The 21,599-nt window shown below is 40.8% G+C and overlaps 1 protein-coding gene across 1 annotated transcript in view; it reads left to right on the plus strand.

Annotated features, from left to right (window-relative positions):
• The window catches only part of LOC132405908 (uncharacterized), a 213,147-nt gene that overhangs the window by 119,317 nt on the left and 72,231 nt on the right, over positions 1-21,599 (plus strand). Inside the window, exons 23-26 of the mRNA XM_059990886.1 lie at positions 5,951-6,040; positions 7,476-7,592; positions 12,060-12,200; positions 17,976-18,116. Of these exons, the coding sequence (XP_059846869.1) occupies positions 5,951-6,040; positions 7,476-7,592; positions 12,060-12,200; positions 17,976-18,116 (489 nt within the window). The remainder of the gene's footprint in view (positions 1-5,950; positions 6,041-7,475; positions 7,593-12,059; positions 12,201-17,975; positions 18,117-21,599) is intronic.

Below are 21,599 nucleotides of genomic sequence, written 5' to 3' on the forward strand. Positions count from 1 at the left end.
CAGCAGAGTGGTACAAAGAATTTAAAAATGAGTTAATTCCTGTCTCACTCTGCACACTGACCTGGGCTCTAAAAAAGGCACTAATGCCACCCAGCTGCAGGGAAGCAATAATCTCAGCTATAGCAAGGATAAAATGGAATGTGGCTCATTTAGACCAATATCTGTTTTTACTGTAGATTATAGATTATTTATCTACATCATGGCCAAACAATTAGAAGAGTTTCTACCACACTGATACGTAATGATCAAACAGATTTTATACAACAACGCCAAACACAAGACACTATACAAAGGACACTTCATTTTATGGATCATGTACAAAAAAATAAAATTGAAGCAATAGTGATTAGCATGGATGCAGAAAAGGCATTCAATTTGGTTAATTGGAATTTTCTTTATGAAGTTTTACGTAGATTTGTTTTACATGACACGATTATTACATCTATACAGGCACTATATGACAATCCTACTGCTAGGATTAAAATCAATGGATATTTATCAAATAGTCTTCTCCTAGAAAGGGGCACAAGACAGGGTCGTGTATGGTCACCACTGCTCTTCGCATTATATCTGGAACCATTAGCTCAATACATCAGATTAAATGAGACAGAGCATAAATTGGCCTGTTATACGGATGACATTTTGATCTATCTAGGGCAACCAATATACTCTTTACCTAAATTGATGCAATCCTTAAAACAATATGGTCAATTATCAGGATACAATCAACATAGATAAAATCCAATTACTCTCATATAACTATAGCCCACCAAGAGAAATTGAAAGTAGATATCCCTGGGCATGGCAAACAGAGTCTTTCAAATATTTGGGCATCATTATGCCAAAAGATTTGGCAAAATTATCAGAATGCAATTATCCACCTATATATATATATATATTAAAAATAAGGAAGATATAACAAGATGGAACCTAATTCCTTTTTTTAGTTTCAGTTCAAGGATTGACTGCATCAAAATGAATATACTGCCCAAACTATCATATCTCTTTCAAACCCTACCAATAGAGATTAATTAGAATCAAATCAATGAAGGGAACACAATGTTATCAAGAATATATGGCAAGGTAAAATGCCTAGAGTTCATCTCAAAATTTGCAATTAGCCACGGAAAAGCAGGGAGGGGGACTACCTTCTCTTAGAGATTATTATTTTGCAGCACAGTTGAGAGCTGTGATATGTTGGTGCAACCAAATATATGATGCTCAATGGAAAAATATTGAAGAGAGGATACTTTGCATTTCCATACAGGCAATTTTGGCTGATAACAACCTACAAAGTACATAAATACTATTGATAACCCATGGGTGAAATGGACTCTTAAAATATGGAAAACTATTGTAAAAGAATATAAACTAGAGGGAGATATTGCAATCCTTAAATGGCGTGCATATGACTCAGACTTCACGTCGAATAAACTGGATGCTAGATTTAAGGACTGGACAGCTAAAGGAACAACAGTTCTTTGAAATATAATGAAAAAAGGTACACTGTTCAGTTTTGAAATGCTTAAAGAGAAACATTTATTAGGAGGGTTAAAAATGTACCCAAGGTAAGTACTTGTTTGATGGAGCTATTTAGAACAGCATGTAATTCAGATAATGGTAGGAGAATCATTTCAAGTGTGTATAAGGGTTTGTCAAATCTTAAAACATATTCAACTTCATACATTAAAACAAAATGGGAGAAGGAAGAAGGGATAATTATATCTGAGGAAGAATGAACAATAATATGGAGGTATCAATGGAAGTGTACCAATTCACAGAAATGGAGGGAGTTTGGATGGAAAAACTTGATAAGATATTTTATTACACCTTCTCAGGAATCCCATTATGATAGTAACCTCCCTGTTTGCTGGAGAAATTGTGGAAATCAAAATGCAAATCTTTATCATATTTTCTGGGATTGCGCTGTGATTAAAGATGATTGGAGTGGGATACACAATGTCCTACAAGACATTTTAAAATGTGAAATACCCTTAGAATGTAAGACAATTTTGGGTATATACCTCAAGAATGGTTGAAAAGAGGTAAATATTTAATGAATATACTGCTGGTGGCTGTAAAAAGACTCTACCAGGAAATGGTTATCACAGGAGAGCCCAACTTTAAATGCATGGATGGAAATTACAACAGACATTTACAAAATGGAGAAGTTAACACTATCTGTTAATCATAAGTTGGAATAATTTGATTCATACTGGGAAAAACCGTTTAATTACATAACACCTCATAGGGCTGATTGTATTCTCACAAATCAATGAATATGTTGTTAAAAAAAAAGATCACTCCCTACTCGTACATAGTTTTTTTCCTTTTGCTTGTTCTTTCTTTCCTCTCTTCTGGGTAAGTGTATACCTCAGATACATATTATGTGGAGATTTGCGGCAAATGTGAATATATGATATATATGTACAGTATCTGAAATACATCTTATGGAAATGTTTGGTTGATGATGATCTTCAATAAAAAATAAATTACAAAAAAAAGGATTGGGAAACCACTTTGCCAAGCACTTTCGCTCCAGCTGCCACAAAAAGGGATCTCCCGGTAGCAACCATTCCCAGTCCTATTCCGACATGTCAATCCACGGCCTCTTCTGCTGCCACGATTAGGCCACACTCAGGTTGGAGAAGCAACACCGTATGTTCCATCTGGGTCGGCTCCAACCTGATGGCATGATCATCGATTTCTCTAACTTCAGATGATTGCCCCCCCCCCCCACTCCTCTCCATTCCTGTTTCTTTCTTTCACCTTACCCACCTTACCTCTCTCTGGTATCCCCCTTCCTTCATTTTTTCCATGGTCTTCGGTTCTCTCCTGTCAGATTCCCCCTTCTCCAACCCTTTATTTCTTTCACCAATACAGTTTCCAGCTCTTTAGTTCACCTCCCCTACCCCCTCCCCCATTTCCCGGTTTAATCTATCACCTGCCACCTTGTACTTCCTCCTCTCCCACCACCTTCATACTCTGACTTCTTCCCTTCCATCCCAGTCCTGACGAAGAGTCTTGGCCCGAAATGTTGACTGTTTACTCTTTTCTATAGATGCTGCCTGGCCTGCTGAATTCCTCCAGCATTTTGTATGTGTTGCTTGGACTTCCAGCATCTGCAGATTTTCTTGTGTTTTAGTTGCAAGAGAAATGATTGTCCCCTTATCTTGCAACTATATACTCTTGTCCATTTCTCTCCCAAATCTTCCTTTCCAAATTCCAGGGAAACCAAGTTTGCCCCCAGTGGCACCATGTTGTGATGCACAGATATTTCTTCCCAGAGGATAGCAAAACCCTGGAACTCTGAATTCACGAGGTTGGTGGAGGCTGGATCATTAGGAATATGTAAAGTGGAAATAGTTATGTATTTGCAAAATCAAGGCATTCAGTCCTTGGGAAACTGGCATAGAAATATCAGAACCAGGTTCATTATTGCTGTCTTATATGACGAAATTTGTGCTTTATGTCAGTATTATAGAGCAGACTTAAAATTACTGTAAATTATAAAATAAGTGCATGGTACAAGAAGAAGGAATAGTGAGGTAGTGTTCATGGGTTCTTGTACCATTCAGCAGTCTGAAGATGGAGGGGAAGAAGCTGTTCCTGAGATGTTGAGTGTGTGTCTTTACAATCCTGTACCTGTTTCCTAATGGTAGTAATCAGAAGAGATTATGTCCTGTATAGTGAGATTCCTTAATGATGAATGCTGCCTTTTGAGGCACTGTCTTTTGTAGATGTCCTCAATGATGGGAGGGTGTTGCTTGTGATGAAACCAGCTGAGTCTCCCGCCTTCTGCAGACCCTTTCAATTTTGTACTTTGGAGCTTCCACACCGGGTGGTGATGCAACCAGTCAGAATACTCCCCTGCATAGAAATTTGCAAGCCTTTGTTGACATAACAAATGTCCTCAAACTCCTAGCAAAGTATAGTGAGTTTGTATATGATGACTGCGTCAATGTGTTGAGCCCAGAATATGTTGTGCTCCTGGCAAGTCCAATGGTACAGCACTCCAGTCATTGGAGGCCATCTTTTGGAGGGATGTGACAGAAAATAATTAGTTGCTTTGTTGACGGTTGAGAGAAAATTTTATTTAAACTGGGAATCTTAAGTTTAAAGTAAATTTATTATTAAAGTAAGTATAGGTCTCTATACTTTAACTTTGAATTCATTTTCTTGAAGGTATTTACTATATAATGCCCTGGTTAAGATTTTTACTGCTATGCTGTAGGTATTTCATTTTTGCAGCTTTGTAGGAGCAGTCTGTTCTACTTTTAGCATGATATGGTTTGAGCTAATGATAGGGGTCAATGTTGTATCAGCCAATCAGGATAGTGGAATTGGGAGAAGGTTCTAGAGCACGCTGGCAAAGAGGTTTCGGTGATGGACATTGGTGTGGATCATGGAGCTGGGAGAAGGCATGAGGGAAGATGGCTGAGGAAGCTGTCCCTGTTGCACAAGGTGCTTTGTGCAGATGAATGGCTTCAAGGAGGAAGGACCGATATTCCCTTGGGGGAGCCCGTTTGTTTAATGTGGATTTCCAGCAACATTCCGAAGGTGGTGTGTGCTTTCGTGCAGATTGTGGGCCAATGTGTGAGTTAAAGACAACTTCAAGATGAGCTCCAACTTATTTGCACATTTGGACTGGGTTAACTGTAGTGGGCCCTTTTTAATTTTTCTTTATTTTCCTACGAACTGTCTGATAAAGTTGAAATTGATAAATATACTTTCTTTATAATTGTATGCAGCATACAATCTGTTATTTCTTGCCAATGGCTATTGCACAGGGACAGTACTTACACAGTATTTGCACAGATCGGGGTTCAGGTGGTCCAGGCATCTGGTTTTGGTCCTAGACGCACCATTTGAGGAAGGTAGCTTTCTCACCATTGAGTCCCAGTGACTGTTAGTGAGGGGCTAACAAGCCACATAGCGAGGGACACTGGGTAAAAAGTGTTTACAACTGGAATATAAAGTAATACAATAGAATTTATGAAAAACTATAAATAACAAAGATTGACAAACACCAAGTGCAAAAGAATTCACATCATGCAAATATTTTTTTTTTAAATAAATAAAACAGTAAACATGAGATGTAGAGTTCTTGAAAGTGAGTCCATAGGTTCTGAAAGCAGTTCAGCATTGAGGTGAGTGAAATTATCCGTGGCAGTTCAGGAGCCTGATTGTTGTGGGGTAATAACTGCTCCTGAACGTGGTGGTGTTGGAACTAAGGCTCCTGTATCTCACCATTCAGGACTTGCCTCTTCTCAACACTCCCATCAACAAAGCAGTACAGATCCTGAAGACCCACACTCAACATTTTCCAAACAGCTGCCATCAGTCCTGTCATCAGATTTCTGAAATGTCCATGAACTCACAAATACTATCTCATAACACCTTGTTTTGGTTATTAGTTAATATTTATCACTTCAAAGTTTAAAGTAAATTTATTACCATAGTATATGTAAGTTACCATGTACTATCCAGAGATTTATTTTTTGAAGAAAATAAAGCAACACAGTAAAATTTATATAAAACTCTACATGAACAAAGACTAACAAACAAGCAACATGCAAATGAAGGCAAACTTGGTTCTCACGCCACCAGTTTCAGGAAGTTATTACCCTATAACCATCAGCCTCCTGACCCAGTGTAGATAACTTCAACAGGTGATGTGGAGTCATGTAAGCTTTGGACACCAATGTCAGAAGTCAACACCGGTGGCTGGATTTTGGTCACTGAGAACAAAGCACTGACACTCCTGTGTTCAACGCCATCAATCCAAAGACTGGTTTTGACATCTCAGGAGGTGGGGCTATTAACCCTCTCTCCTTCCAAAAGTTCTCATCAGCCCTGGCTATGTTCAATATTGGAGTGTTGTGTTCCAGGAGAGAAGAAGTAAAAATGATGCAACAAAAGTCTAACTGCTTCATTTTCTTTCTTTTAGTTATCTTGTGCTTCAGTGTTTTCGGAGACATTCTGTCCCAAGATCAGAAGTGCAAATTGGATCATTCTGATCGAACAAAAATTTGTACAGGTGAGTTATAAATTCCCTCAGGTGACTGAGTTTGGTTGAGGTTTAAATTGGTGATACAATCCAATTAATGGTTTCAATGAATGTACACACAGTGCCCACTTTATTAAGTACATGTGTTCACCTGCTCATTAATGCAAATGTACAATTAACTAATCATTTGGCAGCAATTCAATGCACAAAAGCATGCAGACATGGTCAAGTGGTTCAATTGTTGCTCAGACCAAACATCAGAATGGGGAGGAAATGTGATGCAGGTGACTCTGGCTGCAGAATAGCTGTTGGTGCCAGATGGGGTGGTTTCACTATCTTAGAAATTGTTGACCTCTTAGGATTTTCACACACAACAGTCTCTAGAGCATCCAGTGAGCAACAGTTCTGTGAGTGAAAAAATCTTTTAATGAGAAAGTGTTATATTTTGTAACTCCAAAATATAAAACCAATTAAAAGCTAAAACACAAGACCAGACCAGGGATAACTCATGTAAATTTAGTTTTGTTTTTCCCTTAGTGAGACGTGTGAGTATGATGTGGTGGCATGATGACGTATGCCATTCACATACTTTTAATTTTAACCATCATGAATTATTTAAATGAACAAGAATGCTTTATCAAATAATATATTTACAATATTACTGAAATATTAAATACATAACAGCAAGGTCAAAGGAGAATGGCCAGACTGGTTCAAGCTGACAGGAAGGTGACAGTGATTGAAATAACGATGCGTTTCATCAATGGTGTGCAGAAGGGCATCTCTGAATGCCCAATATATTGAACCTTCAAGTGAATGACCTACAGCAGCAGAAGACCTCAATGAGTATGTCGTCGTCATTAGGTTGCATCTGGAATTTTCTGCTGGAAGACGATTTCCCTCCACACCACTCTGACATACTGGGAAATCACGAATTTGGCAGGTGACAGCAGTGGTTTGCCTTTGCCTTCTGCCAGGTGAGTTTAAAGAGAGCACCACTTCTTGCGGTGGATGACCAGGACGTCTACGTGTCTTGTCATGCTCTTAGCGCTCCACCAACGCCTGTTGGCTGCATTCTTGACAGTTGGACCATTAATCAGTCTCCTCCACTCAATCTGCCAGGCCAGACTTCACACGCTGGGACAGACAGATTCTCTACCTCTCTGAGGGTTGAAGACCCATCGGCTACCTTCATCTGGTTTGGCCCGTCTGCCGAGACACTGGGAGGAAACCACAACACTTGGAGGAAATCCACACACTCCTGGGGAGAATGTACAAGCTCCTCCCAGACAGTGTCGGAATTGTTCTCTGAACTTCGGAATGCCCTGAGTTGTAATAGCGTTGTGCTAACGGCTACACTACTGTGGCATCCCTGGTGTTATTTTCTAAGTTCCACTAACTACAGTAAAATCCACTTGTAATGGAGAGCAAAATGTTTATGATGGAATGTTTCCTCTTTACACAGCTATCAATGGGTGTAACAAGTTTCGAAATAGACTTTGTAAAGCGAATGTCAACACAGCTGGTTCTTACAAGTGTCAGTGTAAGCAAGGATACAGCAACTCCAGTCTGAGGTGTGAAGGTGAGGACTTTAAATAACTGAGATCAAGACTAAATTTCAAGATCTGAATTATTAGTTATGAATGTGTTACCAATGAATTAAACAAAGTTATGAGGGGTATACTGTACTTAGGGTAAGTGCAATCAGGCTTTTTCCACTGAGGTTGGGTGGACTACAACTAGAGGTCATGGGCTAAGGGTGAAAGGTGAAGAGCTTCAGGGGACATGAGGGGAAACTTCTTCACTCAGAGGGTTGTGAGAGTGTGGAATGAGCTGTCAGCACAACGGGTGCATGCAAACTGGATTTCAATGTTTAAGAGAAGTTTAGATAGGTACATGGATGGTAGGGGGATGGAGGTCTATGGTCCCAGTGCAAGTCGATGGGAGTAGGCCATTTAAGTGGGTCAGCATGGACTAGATGAGTTTATGGGCTTCCTCCTGTGCTGTACTTTTTATGACTCTAGGGGGCACTACAGTAGAGTAGCGGTTAGTGTGACGCTATTACAGTTTGAGGTGTCAGAGTTTGGAGTTCAGTTCCTGTGCCATCTGTAAGGAGTTCATACAGAAGCCTGGGCATGGTAGTGGTAAATGAAATTTAACTCTGATAAACGTGAGGGTGGAGATCTCAATGGTTGGATATATACCATTAATGTAGTAGGATGCTAGGGTATATTGCAGGGTGAAAGGACCATAATGTATAGTCGATCAATTGCTGCAGAGTTTTTCTGTCTGCGTAGATATCGATGAATGTAATTCCTCTCTGTGACCCCATGAAGCAACTTGTCAGAACACAGGTGGTTCATTCAAGTGTATTTGCAGCTTAGGTTTTCAGTCGACTGAGAAGGCTGGCTCCAATGGAAGGAGGAGCTGTGAAGGTAATGACCATAAATAGCCATGACATAGAATAAAGATCAAATTGCCAATTTCAGGGCGGTTAAGGTCAAAGATTAGTTTATTGTGAAATGCACCAATATACGTACGTAATCAGTGGTGCATTGTAAAACTTACCTGATGGGCCAAATGGCCTAATTCTGCTCCTACGTCTTTTGATCTTTCGGTTCTACTGCAGCATCATAGGCACATAGCATCATATGAACATCACTCACAAGAAAAAACATACATTAAATACAATGGATTCTGCTTAATTGGGCCATCGGTTAATCGGAGCAGCTGCTTTTTTAGGACAACTCCTAAAGAACAAAAATTAATCGTGAACATCAGCAGGATTCCCTTCATTTACTTGGGATACTATGCCACTTAATTGGAACAGGAGACTGTTGCCGAACAGTTTCTAACTAGTATCAATCACACGTGCTTGTGTGCATATTAGAGGCTACACTCTGCTTTAAGCTGAGCTTTTAAATAGAATAGATTCTAGATAATTGGGACAAATCAGGACTGGTACATTTTGGCCCAATCAGTGGCTACCCTAATTAGCTGAAGCTTCATAGAAGTAGTTAAAATGTATAAAAAAGACAAAATATTGTTTAATTGAGTAGCAATTTACATAATTAAATGAAATGCAGACTAATTAGAACACTACCAATTTAATTACAGTACTATCAATGTGTATTAATTCTTAATAGTTATCAACAGAGGAATTAATCTGCTGTGTACTTTTGATTGGCTGTAAATGAACAAAATCAGCTCAGACAGATAGTGCAGATAATGGACTGCCATTAATTATTACTTTGTATGATTGCATTCATTGATAACATTCAAGATGATTGTCAATACCTTTGTAATTCCTAATTTGTTGAAGTAGTGAAATGGTTTCAGTTTCGCTCGTGGTCATTTCTGTTACTGTATCTCCAAGCCTGAATGCTTGAAACTTTGTTGAGCAAAACAGTTCCAAGTTGTCTTGCTGCTAATTTCTTGCCAGCTTTCAATGACAAAAGTCACTGCTTTTTGAACATAAATGCATGTAACTGACGCTATTTAAAGGCTGATTGCTCTGAGCATAGTGTAGTGTCAACAGCTATGCAAGTGCACGTGTCTCACACTGGTTAGAAACTGGAAAGGCTCCTGCCCCAATTAAGCGGCATAGTTGCCCCAAATAAATGAGGAGAAACAAGGCTATATTCTCGATTTTTTTAAAACAGTTGTCCCAAATAAATGGCCCCCCAATTAATTGATAATTTAATTAATAGGGTTCACCTGTAGCATCAGTTGTGTGTGTTTGTGTTCAAAAAGCAGTGATTTTTGTCACTGATAGTTGGTGAGAAATAAGTAGTACGACAATTCCGAGTGGATTTGCTCATGGCAGTTTCATGTATTGAGTCTTGGAGATGCCAGAAATGGTCTGGAATGAAATAAAATGATTTCCCCACTTCAACAAGTTAGGTACTACAAACGTACAAAGATTTTGAAAGTATTAACAATCACCTTGAATGTTACAATGAAAAACAGGCTTTGGAGGATGCAATCATCAATAGCATTGTCTGAAGTCAGTCTATTGTCTGTGCTCGTGGTCGGCACTGATTTTGTTCGTTGTGTACACTGGGTGAGTTCTTCCATTGATAACTATTAGGAACTAATACAGTTTTATAGTACTTTATTACTATTGGTATTGTTCTAATTTGTTCTGTATTTCATTTAAATACATAAATTGTTACTCAATGTGTCTCTTTTTATACCTTTTTAGCTATTTCCATGAAACTTCAGCTAATTGGGGCAGTCGATTAGTTGGGCCAAAATGTACTGGTCGCTAAGAGTCCCAATTAACCATAATCCACTGTATATGAATTCATTACAATTTTTGCAAGAAGGAACACAATTAGAACAAGGAAGTCTATTTTTGGGCAAATTGATTGAAGTGGCCATAGTGCTGCTAAACTGTAGTGATCAGAGTTGTTGCATTTGGTTGAAGAACCAACTGGTTGAAGGGAGTTCAGATTCAGATTCATTTAACATCAAAGCATACAGTGCAATGGCTCATTTGTGATAACAGCTAACACAACCTAAGGATGTTTTGGGGGCTGCTCACAGATGTCGCCACACATTCTGGTGCCAACATAGCACATTCACCGTGCTCAGCAGAACAATTCAGAACACAACAAAACAGACATACCAAATGATGAAGCAACAGCATCAAAACAAGCCCCATTGCTCCCTCCCTTCCAACACCTAGACACAGCTCTCTAACTCCAGGACAGGCTGCCTTTGGCCTCCAGCCTCTAGCAGACACATGGATTCACAGACGTTGGGCTGTTGACTTTTACAGTGGACCAGGAAATATCATGGATGGGATAATGTCAAAAAATAGTGGAGGTTTAATATCTTTGAACAGATCTGATTATTATTACTGAATAAAAGAGAGGATAGAATATAAAAACAAGAATGTAATGTTAGTGATTTATAAGGCATTGATCAGTCCGTATTTGGGCCCCTTATCTAAGAAAAGATGTGCTGGCAATGGAGAGGGTACACAAGAATGATCCCAGGAATGACACGGTTAATATATGAGGAACGTCTGATGTTCTAGGCCTGTACTCACTTTCTTTAGCAGAGTGTGGTAAATCAGGGGAATTCATTGCCTCAGATGGCCGTGGAGGCCAAGTCATTGTGTCTAATTAAAGTGCAAGTAGATAGATGATAGATTAGGAAGTGCATCAAAGGTTACACAGAGAGGGATAATAAATTAGCCACGGTGGAGCAGACTCGATGGGTCTATTTCTTAAGGATTAAATAGTACAAATTGTGAAATTGGCGCTCCTAAATGAGAGAGTGGCGAAGGTCAGAGGATCAGACAGCATCTGTGGAGAGAGGAACTGGAAAAGTGAGAAAATAAGGCAGGAAAGTGTGTCCCTGATAGGATAGGGAGACAGAGTCTCTAAAAGAAACACAATGCATCCAGGTAATGGATGAATGATTGAAGTTAGAGAGAAAGTAAAATAAAATGTATGATCCAGAGTAGAACATGCTGGGGATCTGAAACCAGGGATGATGCTGGAATCTCGCAGCATCCTGTTTCTCACCCACAGATACTGCCTGACCTGCTGAGTATTTCCAATGCTGTACTTCCAATGCAGATTCAGGGAGGGAGTGGGCAATTAAATGAATTTTAAATGTGACTAAACCTGGTCTTGCCACAGTCATATTAAAGATGAATGGAGCACTGAGAGTCCTCTTTCCTAATCTGCTCCGGTCCAGTGAAAAGCAGCTCCGGTACAGAAGGCAGGGCTTCTGCCAACCTTCCACACTGCTATTAACAGTCCCATAGAATGGAGAACAGGTTAGTAACCATCTCCACTTCTAACTGGTGACTGGCCATTTGGTTCCTTGGGTCAATTCCAGCTCTTCTTTAACTCCATTCATCTGATTTTCTTTCTCAAACCATAAAGCCCCTTCCTAATCCTTTGTTCCAGCAGAGGTCTTTTCTGGATTAAACAACACAGTGCTGAGTTACTCCATCCCGACCCACAGAGCCCAGGTATAAAAGGGAGCAATCCATGTTTACTATTGAGAGAGATTTTCCCTGTTCACACAGATATCGATGAATGCAAGTCCTCACCTTGTCACAAACATGCGACTTGCATCAACGTAGTGGGATCCTACCAGTGCAACTGCAACGCAGGGTTTCAGGCATTACCTGCGACCGCCAACCTCACGGCAGGGAAAGTTTGTGAAGGTAAGGACTTGGTATCAGCATGAAAATGGAGGATAAATCCCAAATGATTCTGGATATCAGTCCTCCACAATTCTTCTACAGAGTCCTACAGCTACAGAAGGATTGTATGGGCTCTGTATTGTGTAAATTACACAGGGGAGTCATTGTGGGGAGGTGGGAAAATTATCGTTTTTTCTATTGTTTCCTTTATTAAATCTGATCAATCAAATGGGAAAACAAAGGGACTCACAAACACATGGAAATTGCTCCATGGCTGGCGTGGATGGGATGGGCCAAAGGGTCTTTTTCTGTATTATAGTACTCTATGACTCTATATTTCAGAGTTTGGGAAATGAATTCATTGACCAGTCATATTCCTTTAGAAACAAGAGAGCGTGGTGCATTGCCAGGGACAGTAATCCTACACATTACTAGGAGTCAAGGAGAATAAGAATATAACAGGCAGTCCTCGTGCAAGTCCCACATTATTGTGATGGCTCTGAAGTTCACGACCTGCTGAGTTCCTCCAGTATTTTCTGTGTGTTTGTCATTTTGTTGTGTTTGTTTCGATAGTTCTGATAATCAGTTCTGTATATTTAAGAATCTGTGAAATGATTTTATTGAGCAGTCATGTTCCTTTGCATAACGTTGACAGTGCATTATCAGGGAACACTTCTGTCCAGATTTGGCATCTGTAGCTGACATGATGGTTACTATCCCAATCCTGGATCGCAAACTCTCACATGGTCCAGCAACACTCTATTGGAACAAGAGACAGAGTAGTGCGGAGTAGACAGAGCTTGTTCCAAGATGAGCTGAGAAATTCAATGGGGATCTTGAGAGGGAGAGGAAGATTCATGGATGGACCATGTAAAGATGAGAGCAGCTGGTGAGGAATTATAAGCAGAATTAAAAGGGCTAGAACTTAACTGAGTTATCAACAGCTTGACAAGTTGTTCTGTGAGAATATGATACAGTCGGTCCTCCTTATCCGCGGGTTCCGCATGTGCGGTTTCAACCAACCATGGATCAGGAAAACCTGGAAGTTCTCTCTCCAGCACTCATTGTTTGAGCATGTATAGACTTCTTTTATTGTCATTATCTTCTAAACAATACAGTATAACAACTACTTACATAGCATTTACATTGTATTAGGTATTATAAGTAATCTAGAGATAATTTACAGTATATGGGAGGATTTGTTTAGGTTACTGCAGATAGGGATCGAAAATAAAACCTGTTCATGAAATGTTGAGTTTGCATCTTTAGGCTTCTCTATCTCCTTGATGGTAGAACATAGAACATAGAACATAGAATAGTACAGCACAGTACAGGTCCTTCAGCGCACAGTGTTGTGCCTCCCATATTTTCCCCCACCTTAAATTCCTCCATATACCTATCTGGTAGTCTCTTAAATTTCAGTAGTGTATCTGCCTCCACCACAGACTCAGGCAGTGCATTCCACACACCAATCACTCTCTGAGTAAAAAACCTTCCTCTAATGTCCCCCTTGAACTTCCCACCCCTTATCTTAAAGCCATGTCCTCTTGTATTGAGCAGTGGTGCCCTGGGAAAGAGGCACTGGCTGTCCACTCTATCTATTCCTCTTAATACCTTGTGCACCTCTATCATGTCTCCTCTCATCCTCCTTCTCTCCAAGGAGTAAAGCCCTAGCTCCCTTAATCTCTGATCATAAATGCATACTCTCTAAACCAGGCAGCATCCTGGTAAATATCCTCTGTACCCTTTCCAATACTTCCACATCCTTCCTATAGTGAGGCAACCAGAACTGGACACAGTACTCCAAGTGTGGTCTAACCAGAGTTTTATAGAGCTGCATCATTACTTCGCGACTCTTAAACTCTATCCCTCGACTTATGAAAGCTAACATCCCATAAGCTTTCTTAACTACCCTATCTACCTCTGAGGCAACTTTCTATCTATCTGTGGACATGTATGTCAGATCCCTCTGCTCCTCCACACTAATCCTGCCATTTACTTTGTACTCTGCCTTGGAGTTTGAACCTTCCAAAGTGCACCACCTCACACTTTTCCAGGTTGAACTCCACCTGCCACTTCTCAGCTCATTCCTGCATCCTATCAATGTCTCTCTGCAATCTTTGACAATCCTTTACACTATCCACAACACCACCAACCTTTGTGTTGTCTGCAAACTTGCCAACCACCCTTCTAACCCCACATCCAGGTTGTTAATGAAAATCATGAAAAGTGGGGGTCCCAGAACCGATCCTTGTGGGACACCACTAGTCACAACCCTCAATCTGAATATACTCCCTCCACCACGGCTCTCTGCCTTCTGCAGGCAAGCCAATTCTGAATCCAAACTTCCCTGGATCCCATGCCTTCTGACTTTCTGAATAAGCCTACCATGTGGAACTTTATCAAATGCCTTACTAAAATCCATGTAGATCACATCTACTGCCTCATCTATATGCCTGGTCACCTCCTCAAAGAACTCTAACAGGCTTGTTAGACACGATCTGGCCTTTACAAAGACATGCTGACTGTCTCCAATCAGACCATGATTCTCTAAATGCCCATAGATCCTATCTCTAAGAATCTTTCCCAACAGCCTTTCCACCTCAGACATAAGGCTGACTGGTCTATAATTACCCAAACTATCCCTACTACCTTTTATGAACAAAGGGACACCATTTGCCTCCCTCCAATCCACCATTACCATTCCAGTGGACAACGAGGACATAAAGATCCTAGCCAGAGGTTCAGCCATCTCTTCCCTCACCTCATGGAGCTGCCTGGGGAATATTCCATCAGACCCTGGGGCACTTATCCATCCTAATGTATTTTAACAACTGCAACACCTCCTCTCCCTTAATATCAACATGCTCTAGAACTTCAACCTCACTCATATTGTCCTCACCATCATCAAGTTCCCTCTCATTTGTGAACACCGAAGAGAAGTATTCATTGAGGACCTTGCTCACTTCCACAGCTCCAGGCACATCTTCCCTCCTTTATCTCTAATTGGTCCTACCTTCACTCCTGTCATCCTTTTGTTCTTCACGTAATTGAAGAATGCCTTGGGGTTTTCCTTTACCCTACTCGCCAAGACCTTCTCATGCTCTCTTCTTGCTCTTCTCAGCCCCTTCTTAAGCTCCTTTCTTGCTACCCTATATTCCTCAATAGCCCCATTTGATCCTTGCTTCCTAAACCTCATGTATGCTGCCTTCTTCCACCTGACTAGATTTTCCACCTCACTTGTCACCCATGGTTCCTTCACCCTACCATTCTTTATCTTCCTCACGGGGTCTAATTTATCCCTAAAAGCCTGCAAGAGATCCCTAAAGATCAACCACAAGTTTGATCAACAAAACAGAAACACTGCGGATTCATCAGCAGCCGTGGGCGGTGGGTCCAGAACTCCCCCGGGTCCTAAAGTTGACCCCACTGAGACCGGTTAAATAAGGGTTCACGTTCTTTGGTATTTGTGGAGGGCTCCGGGAACCCACCCCCTGTGGGTAAGGAGGCTGACTGTATGAAGAAAGAAGTGTTTGTTATATGAGAAGCTTCTCAGTCTACCATTATCTGTATGTGATAACAAGGTGCATTAACAGCTCCAAACTGGGCTCACTTGGCTGCAGATTTTCTCCAGCTCAATGAGCAGAGTCTCTATATTGACAACTGAATACACAAGTCTCCGAATCAACTGGTATGCCTGGAATTGAGGATGTGCATGTTTTACAGAGAGAAGCCTCTGAAAAAGAGAATGCCACTTGGGAATCGGCCGTATGGTTTTACTCACTGACCGAGGACCTCTGGCTTGCTCCTGCCCATCAGGTCTGCGTACCTGAAACTATACTGAGCTATATTGTAGATTTTGTACATACCAATACTCACGTTGGCAAGGAGGGAATAGTAAGGCAATTTTTGGAACCATGGTGGAGCCCAGACTGAAGAAGGTAGCAGAGAATATTGCCCGACGATGTCTGATGTGCCAAGAACATAATCCAGTAAAAGGCACCCAGTGCCCAAAGAGATATACTCATGCCAAGATACCTTTTCTGCCAACTACAACTCAATTTTATCAAATTACTGTGTGTGCACTGTTATAAGTATTGTCTTATGATTCTTGCTGTTACTAGTAGATGAACTGAAGTATATCCCACCACAGATAACAAAGACGATACCGTACAGCATATTTTGTTGAAAGAAATCATTCACAGATTCAGGGTACTGGATCAAGTTGTATCTGACAATGGTCCTTATTTTGTGGGTGATATTAATAGCCAACTATGCCAGCTCTGGGGATTAAACAGACCACACAGTTGCAGGCTGCCAGCCTGATTGAAAGGGCTGATGGGACAACTGAAAAGCAAATTGGCTAAATTAAGATTACAAATTGGTCAAAATTGGCTAAAATTGCCACGATAGTCTTGTTCCAGATGAGAACTCATTATCAGACCAAACATGATCTGTTGGCAGCCAAAATAGTCTAAGGCAGAGCATTAAGAAACCCCTGGATGACTGCCTTGCCAAATCAAAATTACCCAAGATGGCCCTGAATCAAATGTTGAATGAGATTATAGGGTATATCCTGGCACTAACAAAATCTCTCCAGGTCTTGCAATCGCAAGTGAAGGAGACCTTCTGGAAAGTAGGGGAACTGGAAAATAAACATTGAGTTCACCCAGGAGACTGTTCTTAGAAAGAACCATCTTAGATAGAAAACACAAAGTACACTGCAGATGCTGTGGTCAAAGCAACATGTACAACAAGCTGGAGAAACTCAGCAGGTCGGGCAGCATCTGTGGAAATGAGCAGTCAACATTTCGGGCCGAGACCCTTCGTCAGGACAGAAGATAGAAACTTGAACCTCACTGGAAAGGACCCTACCAAGTGTTACTGAACACTCCGATGGCAGTCAAACTTCTGAAATAGACATATCAAGGACACGTCAAACATGTGCAAACATAGGACTGTTACTGTCTATACTCGTAATCTTAAGCACCTGAATTGTAGTAACCAAGCTAACACCTCCTGTCACTTTGCTGTAGTTATCCTGGGAAAAATCTGCTGTTGGCTGTGTGCAGCGATTCCTCCCCATGGGAAAATGGGGGTTCTCCTAATAGCTATTCCGCCGAACAGCAGTGAGCAACGGTCAGTCTGGGCCTTTTCTAATGACACTCAGACTAGTGAGGCCCAGAATTGCACCAGTGATGCGGTTGAAGACTGGGTGCCACTGCTTTGATGGTTGGTACATTTGTCCCCCACTGGAAAAAGCCATCCAATATGGAGGTCAGACATCATGATCTTCCATCACGGTCTGATGTGACCAACCAGAGAATATCTGTATGTGATAACAATTTATATCAACAGCTCCAAGCAGTATTCTGGGCTCACTTGGCTGTAAGTTTTCACAAGCTCAGTAAGCAGAATCTCTGTGTTACCAACTAAAAACACAAGCTTGCTAATTAATAGTATGTACTTTTAAACAAACTGTGCTTGACAGTTATTCCCTGGGTCTGAACCTAAAGTCCACTGGTAGAGAGGCAGTTTGACACAGGCAATTTGGCAGTGAAAATGAAAACGTTTCTTAGCTCTGTATGTGTATCGAAAGCAGCACCAGTGCAATCGCTGATGGACTGGAGGAAGTATTGAGGGAGGGGGTCTGGGCAGGTCTGAAGCAAGGTCTCTTCTTCGAGTCTATAAAATATAAATTTCCACAGCCACAACTTTATCCAAGAGGAGGTGAAGCACGATGAAGAGAGGGCAAACGATATTTATGATTGTGAAGGATTTTGTCTGTTCACATAGATATCGATGAGTGTGAATCGTCTCCGTGTCATCTTCATGCAGCTTGTTACAATGCAATGGGCTCCTACCAGTGCAACTGTGTTACAGGGTTTCATGCATCTACTGCGACCGCCAGCCTCACTGCAGGGAAGGTTTGTGAAGGTAAGGACTTTGTATTTTCCTGAAAATGGAGAATTTATCTCAAGGCTGTTTTGATGTCATGAATCTGTGGAGAGAAGAACTGGAAAAGTGAGAAAATGAGAAAGGAAAATGTGTCCCTGACAGGGTGGGGAGACCGAGTTTGTAAAGGAGACACAAAGCATCCAGGTAATGAATGAATGACCACAGTTAGAGAGAAATTAAAATAAAAATGTAGAATGCAGAGTAGAATGTGCTGCAGATCTGAAACCAGGGATGGTGCTGTAACCTCACAGCATTCTGTTTCTCACCCACAGATGCTGCCTGACCTGCTGAGTATTTCCAATGCTGTACTTCCAATGAGATTCAGGGAGGGAGTGGGCAATTAACTGAAGTTTAAATGTGACTAAACCTGGTCTTGTCACAGTCATATTAAAGAGGAGTGGAGCACTAAGAGTCCTCTTTCCTCCCCTGCTCCCGTCCAGTGAAAAGCAGCTCCAGTACAGAAGGCGGGATTGCTCAGATTTTCCACAGTTATCGAAAGGCCCATAGAATGGAGAGGAGGGTGGTAACCATCCCAGTTTCTGACAGGTGACCGACCATTTGCTTCCTTAAGTCAATTCCATCTGTTCCTTAACTCCATTCACCTGACTTTCTTTCTCAAACCATAAAGCCTCTTCCTAAGCTAATTACATGAATTAAAGGAGCTTACCTGGCCTTACCTGACTGGGGCAAGCTTGTCCTCAGCCTCTGATCGCTGAAACCTCTTGAGCCAAAGCCTTCCTTCTCTATCTCTCACTACTCCATCACCCGCTCTGTTAATCAGCTCACTTTTTAAACTCTCCTGCTGTCTGAGAGGCCAACCTTCATGCGCTTGTGCAGTCGTGCCCTGTCAAATTGCTGAAGAAATGACTGTCGTAGTTATGAGAAGAGAGCATGTCCTGGTGGTGATGGTCCTGAGTGATGGATGCTGAATTCTTGAGGCACTACCTTTTGAAGATGTTCTCAGTGGTGGAGAGGGTTGTACCATGATAGGTCTGGCGAAGTGGACAACCCTGTTCAGTCTCTTTCAATCCTGTTTTAAGAGCCTCCATTCCAGGCAGTATAGTCGGCCCTCCTTATCCACGGGTTCCGCATGCACGAATTCAACCAACCGCGGATCGGGAAAATCCAGAGGTTTCTCTCCAGCACTCGTTTGAGCATGTAGAGACTTTTTTTTCATGGCATTATTCCCTAAACAATACAGTATAACAACTATTTACGTAGTATTTACATTGTATTCGGTACTATAAGTAAACTAGAGATGATTTAAAGTACAGGCAGTCTTTAAGTTGGATTTGTACGTTAGCCAGAACAAGTGCATCTGGTATTATTTAGCGTCAGTTAGTCAAACATTTGTCTTAGTATATAGTATATATTTTACCTTTCTATGCATATAAAACCCAAGAAACATATGCATTTCAATAATTAAGCCACTGCATTGCTTAGTAATAATTGTAGCTTTCATCGGGGCATGGCCTTCACATGCTCCATTATTCTCACTTTATCCTTTAAAATTGTTCCAACCGTTGACCTACTGTATTTTAATGCTTTCCCAATGACCAATGGCATTTCACCACTTTCTGATCGCTTTATTATTTCCACTTTATTTTCAATTGTAATCATTTTCTGTTAATGGAACAGAAACTGTGGATTCAGCAGCAGCCCCAAGTGGTGGGTCCAGAGCTCTCCCGGGTCCTAAAGTCCTCCTGCACTGAGATCGGTTAAATAAGGGTCTTGAGCATTTGCGTTGTTTGCTATCTGTGGGGGGTCCCAGAACCAATGCCCTGTGGATAAGGAGGCTGACTGTATGAAGAAAGAAGTGTTTGTTCTATGAGAAGCTTCTCAGTCTAACAATGTACATCAACAACTCCAAACTGGACTCACCTGGCTGCAGATTTCCTCAGGCTCGGTGAGCAGAGACTCTGTGTTTCCAACTGAGCATGCAAGTTTCTGAATCAACCGGTATGCCTGGAATTAAGGATGTGCAAGTTTTACGGAGGGGCACCTCTGAAAAAGAGAACACCAATTGGGAATCGGCTGGGTGCTGTTACGATACGGCAACAATGAATATACAATTGAGACAGGTTTTTTTTTATGAACAAATAAAACATTTATGAAACACAGCACAATAAAAATGAAAAGTAAACAAACGACTAACTTAACTGGAAGTTAACTGTTATACGGCTGTTCTTAAAGTGATAAATGCCAGCATAGTTCTTAAAGCGATAACAGCAGAAGTCTAAGTGTTTTATACAGTCAATTAGGAGAGACTTTCCTGAAGTAACAAATTCCTTGACGACATGACGTTATTGTTGATCCCAGCTGAAATATGTCTTGCCTGAAGGAGTTACGATGAAGGAAATAGTCTTGTTCCAGATGAGAACTCATTATCAGACCAAACATCGTCTGTTGGCAGCCAATATTAGTCTATGGCAGAGCGTTAAGAAACCCCTGGAAGGCTGCCTTCCAAATACAAAATTACCTGAGATGGACCTGAAACAAATGTCAATGGGATTATAGGGTATATACTGGTACTAACCAGATCTCTCCAGTTCTTGCATTTGCAGGTGAAGGAGGCCCTCCGGGAAGGAGGGGAACTGGAAAATGAACATCGAGTTCACCCAGGAGATTTTGTTCTCAGAAAGAACCATCTTAGATAGAAGCTTGAGCCTCACTGGAAAGGACCCTACCAAGTGTTACTGACCACTCTGATGGCAGTCAAGCTGCAAGGACTTCTGAAATAGACATATCTAGGACATGTCAAACATGTGCAAACATGAAGCTATTACTGTCTATACTCGTAATCTTAAGCGACAGTATTGTAGTAACCAAGCTAACACCTTCCTGTCACTTTGCTGTAGTTATCCTGGGAAAACTAACTCATCTGCTGCTGGGTGTGTGCCGCAATTCCTCCCCATGGGAAAATGGGGTTTCTCCTTTTTTCTTTCTTTTTCAATCTTTTTATTGAATTTTTCAAAGACAAATACATAGTGATCATAATAGTACAAAGGGAGTGGTATTACATTGTTAGCAATTAACACATGTAAGTAAAAACTATAAGTAACATCAATATAATTGCCCTCCCAAACTCTTAATATAGACATGATACAAAGAAATAAAAAGATGAAGAAAAAACCTCAAATTGAAACATCAAAAACTAAACTAAGCAGAACTAAAACTAAACAAAACTGGGCTATTCTATTATATTGGATAAAATCGTTAATGTCATCATCTCATTTCCTCTTCTCAAATTAATAAATAATATGAAGGAATTGGAAAATATCAAATTACATTCTATGAAATTATTGGATAAATGGCCTTCAAGTTTCTTCAAATTTAACTGAGAGATTGAAGGCACCACTTCTAATTTTTTCTAAGTTTAAACAGGATATGGTTTGGGAAAACCATTGAGATGTAGTTGGAGGATGTGTCTCTTTCCAATTCAATAAAATAGATCTTCTAGAC

Source organism: Hypanus sabinus, chromosome 16 (genome assembly GCF_030144855.1).
Source record: "Hypanus sabinus isolate sHypSab1 chromosome 16, sHypSab1.hap1, whole genome shotgun sequence".
Classification (NCBI taxonomy): Eukaryota; Metazoa; Chordata; class Chondrichthyes; order Myliobatiformes; family Dasyatidae; genus Hypanus; species Hypanus sabinus.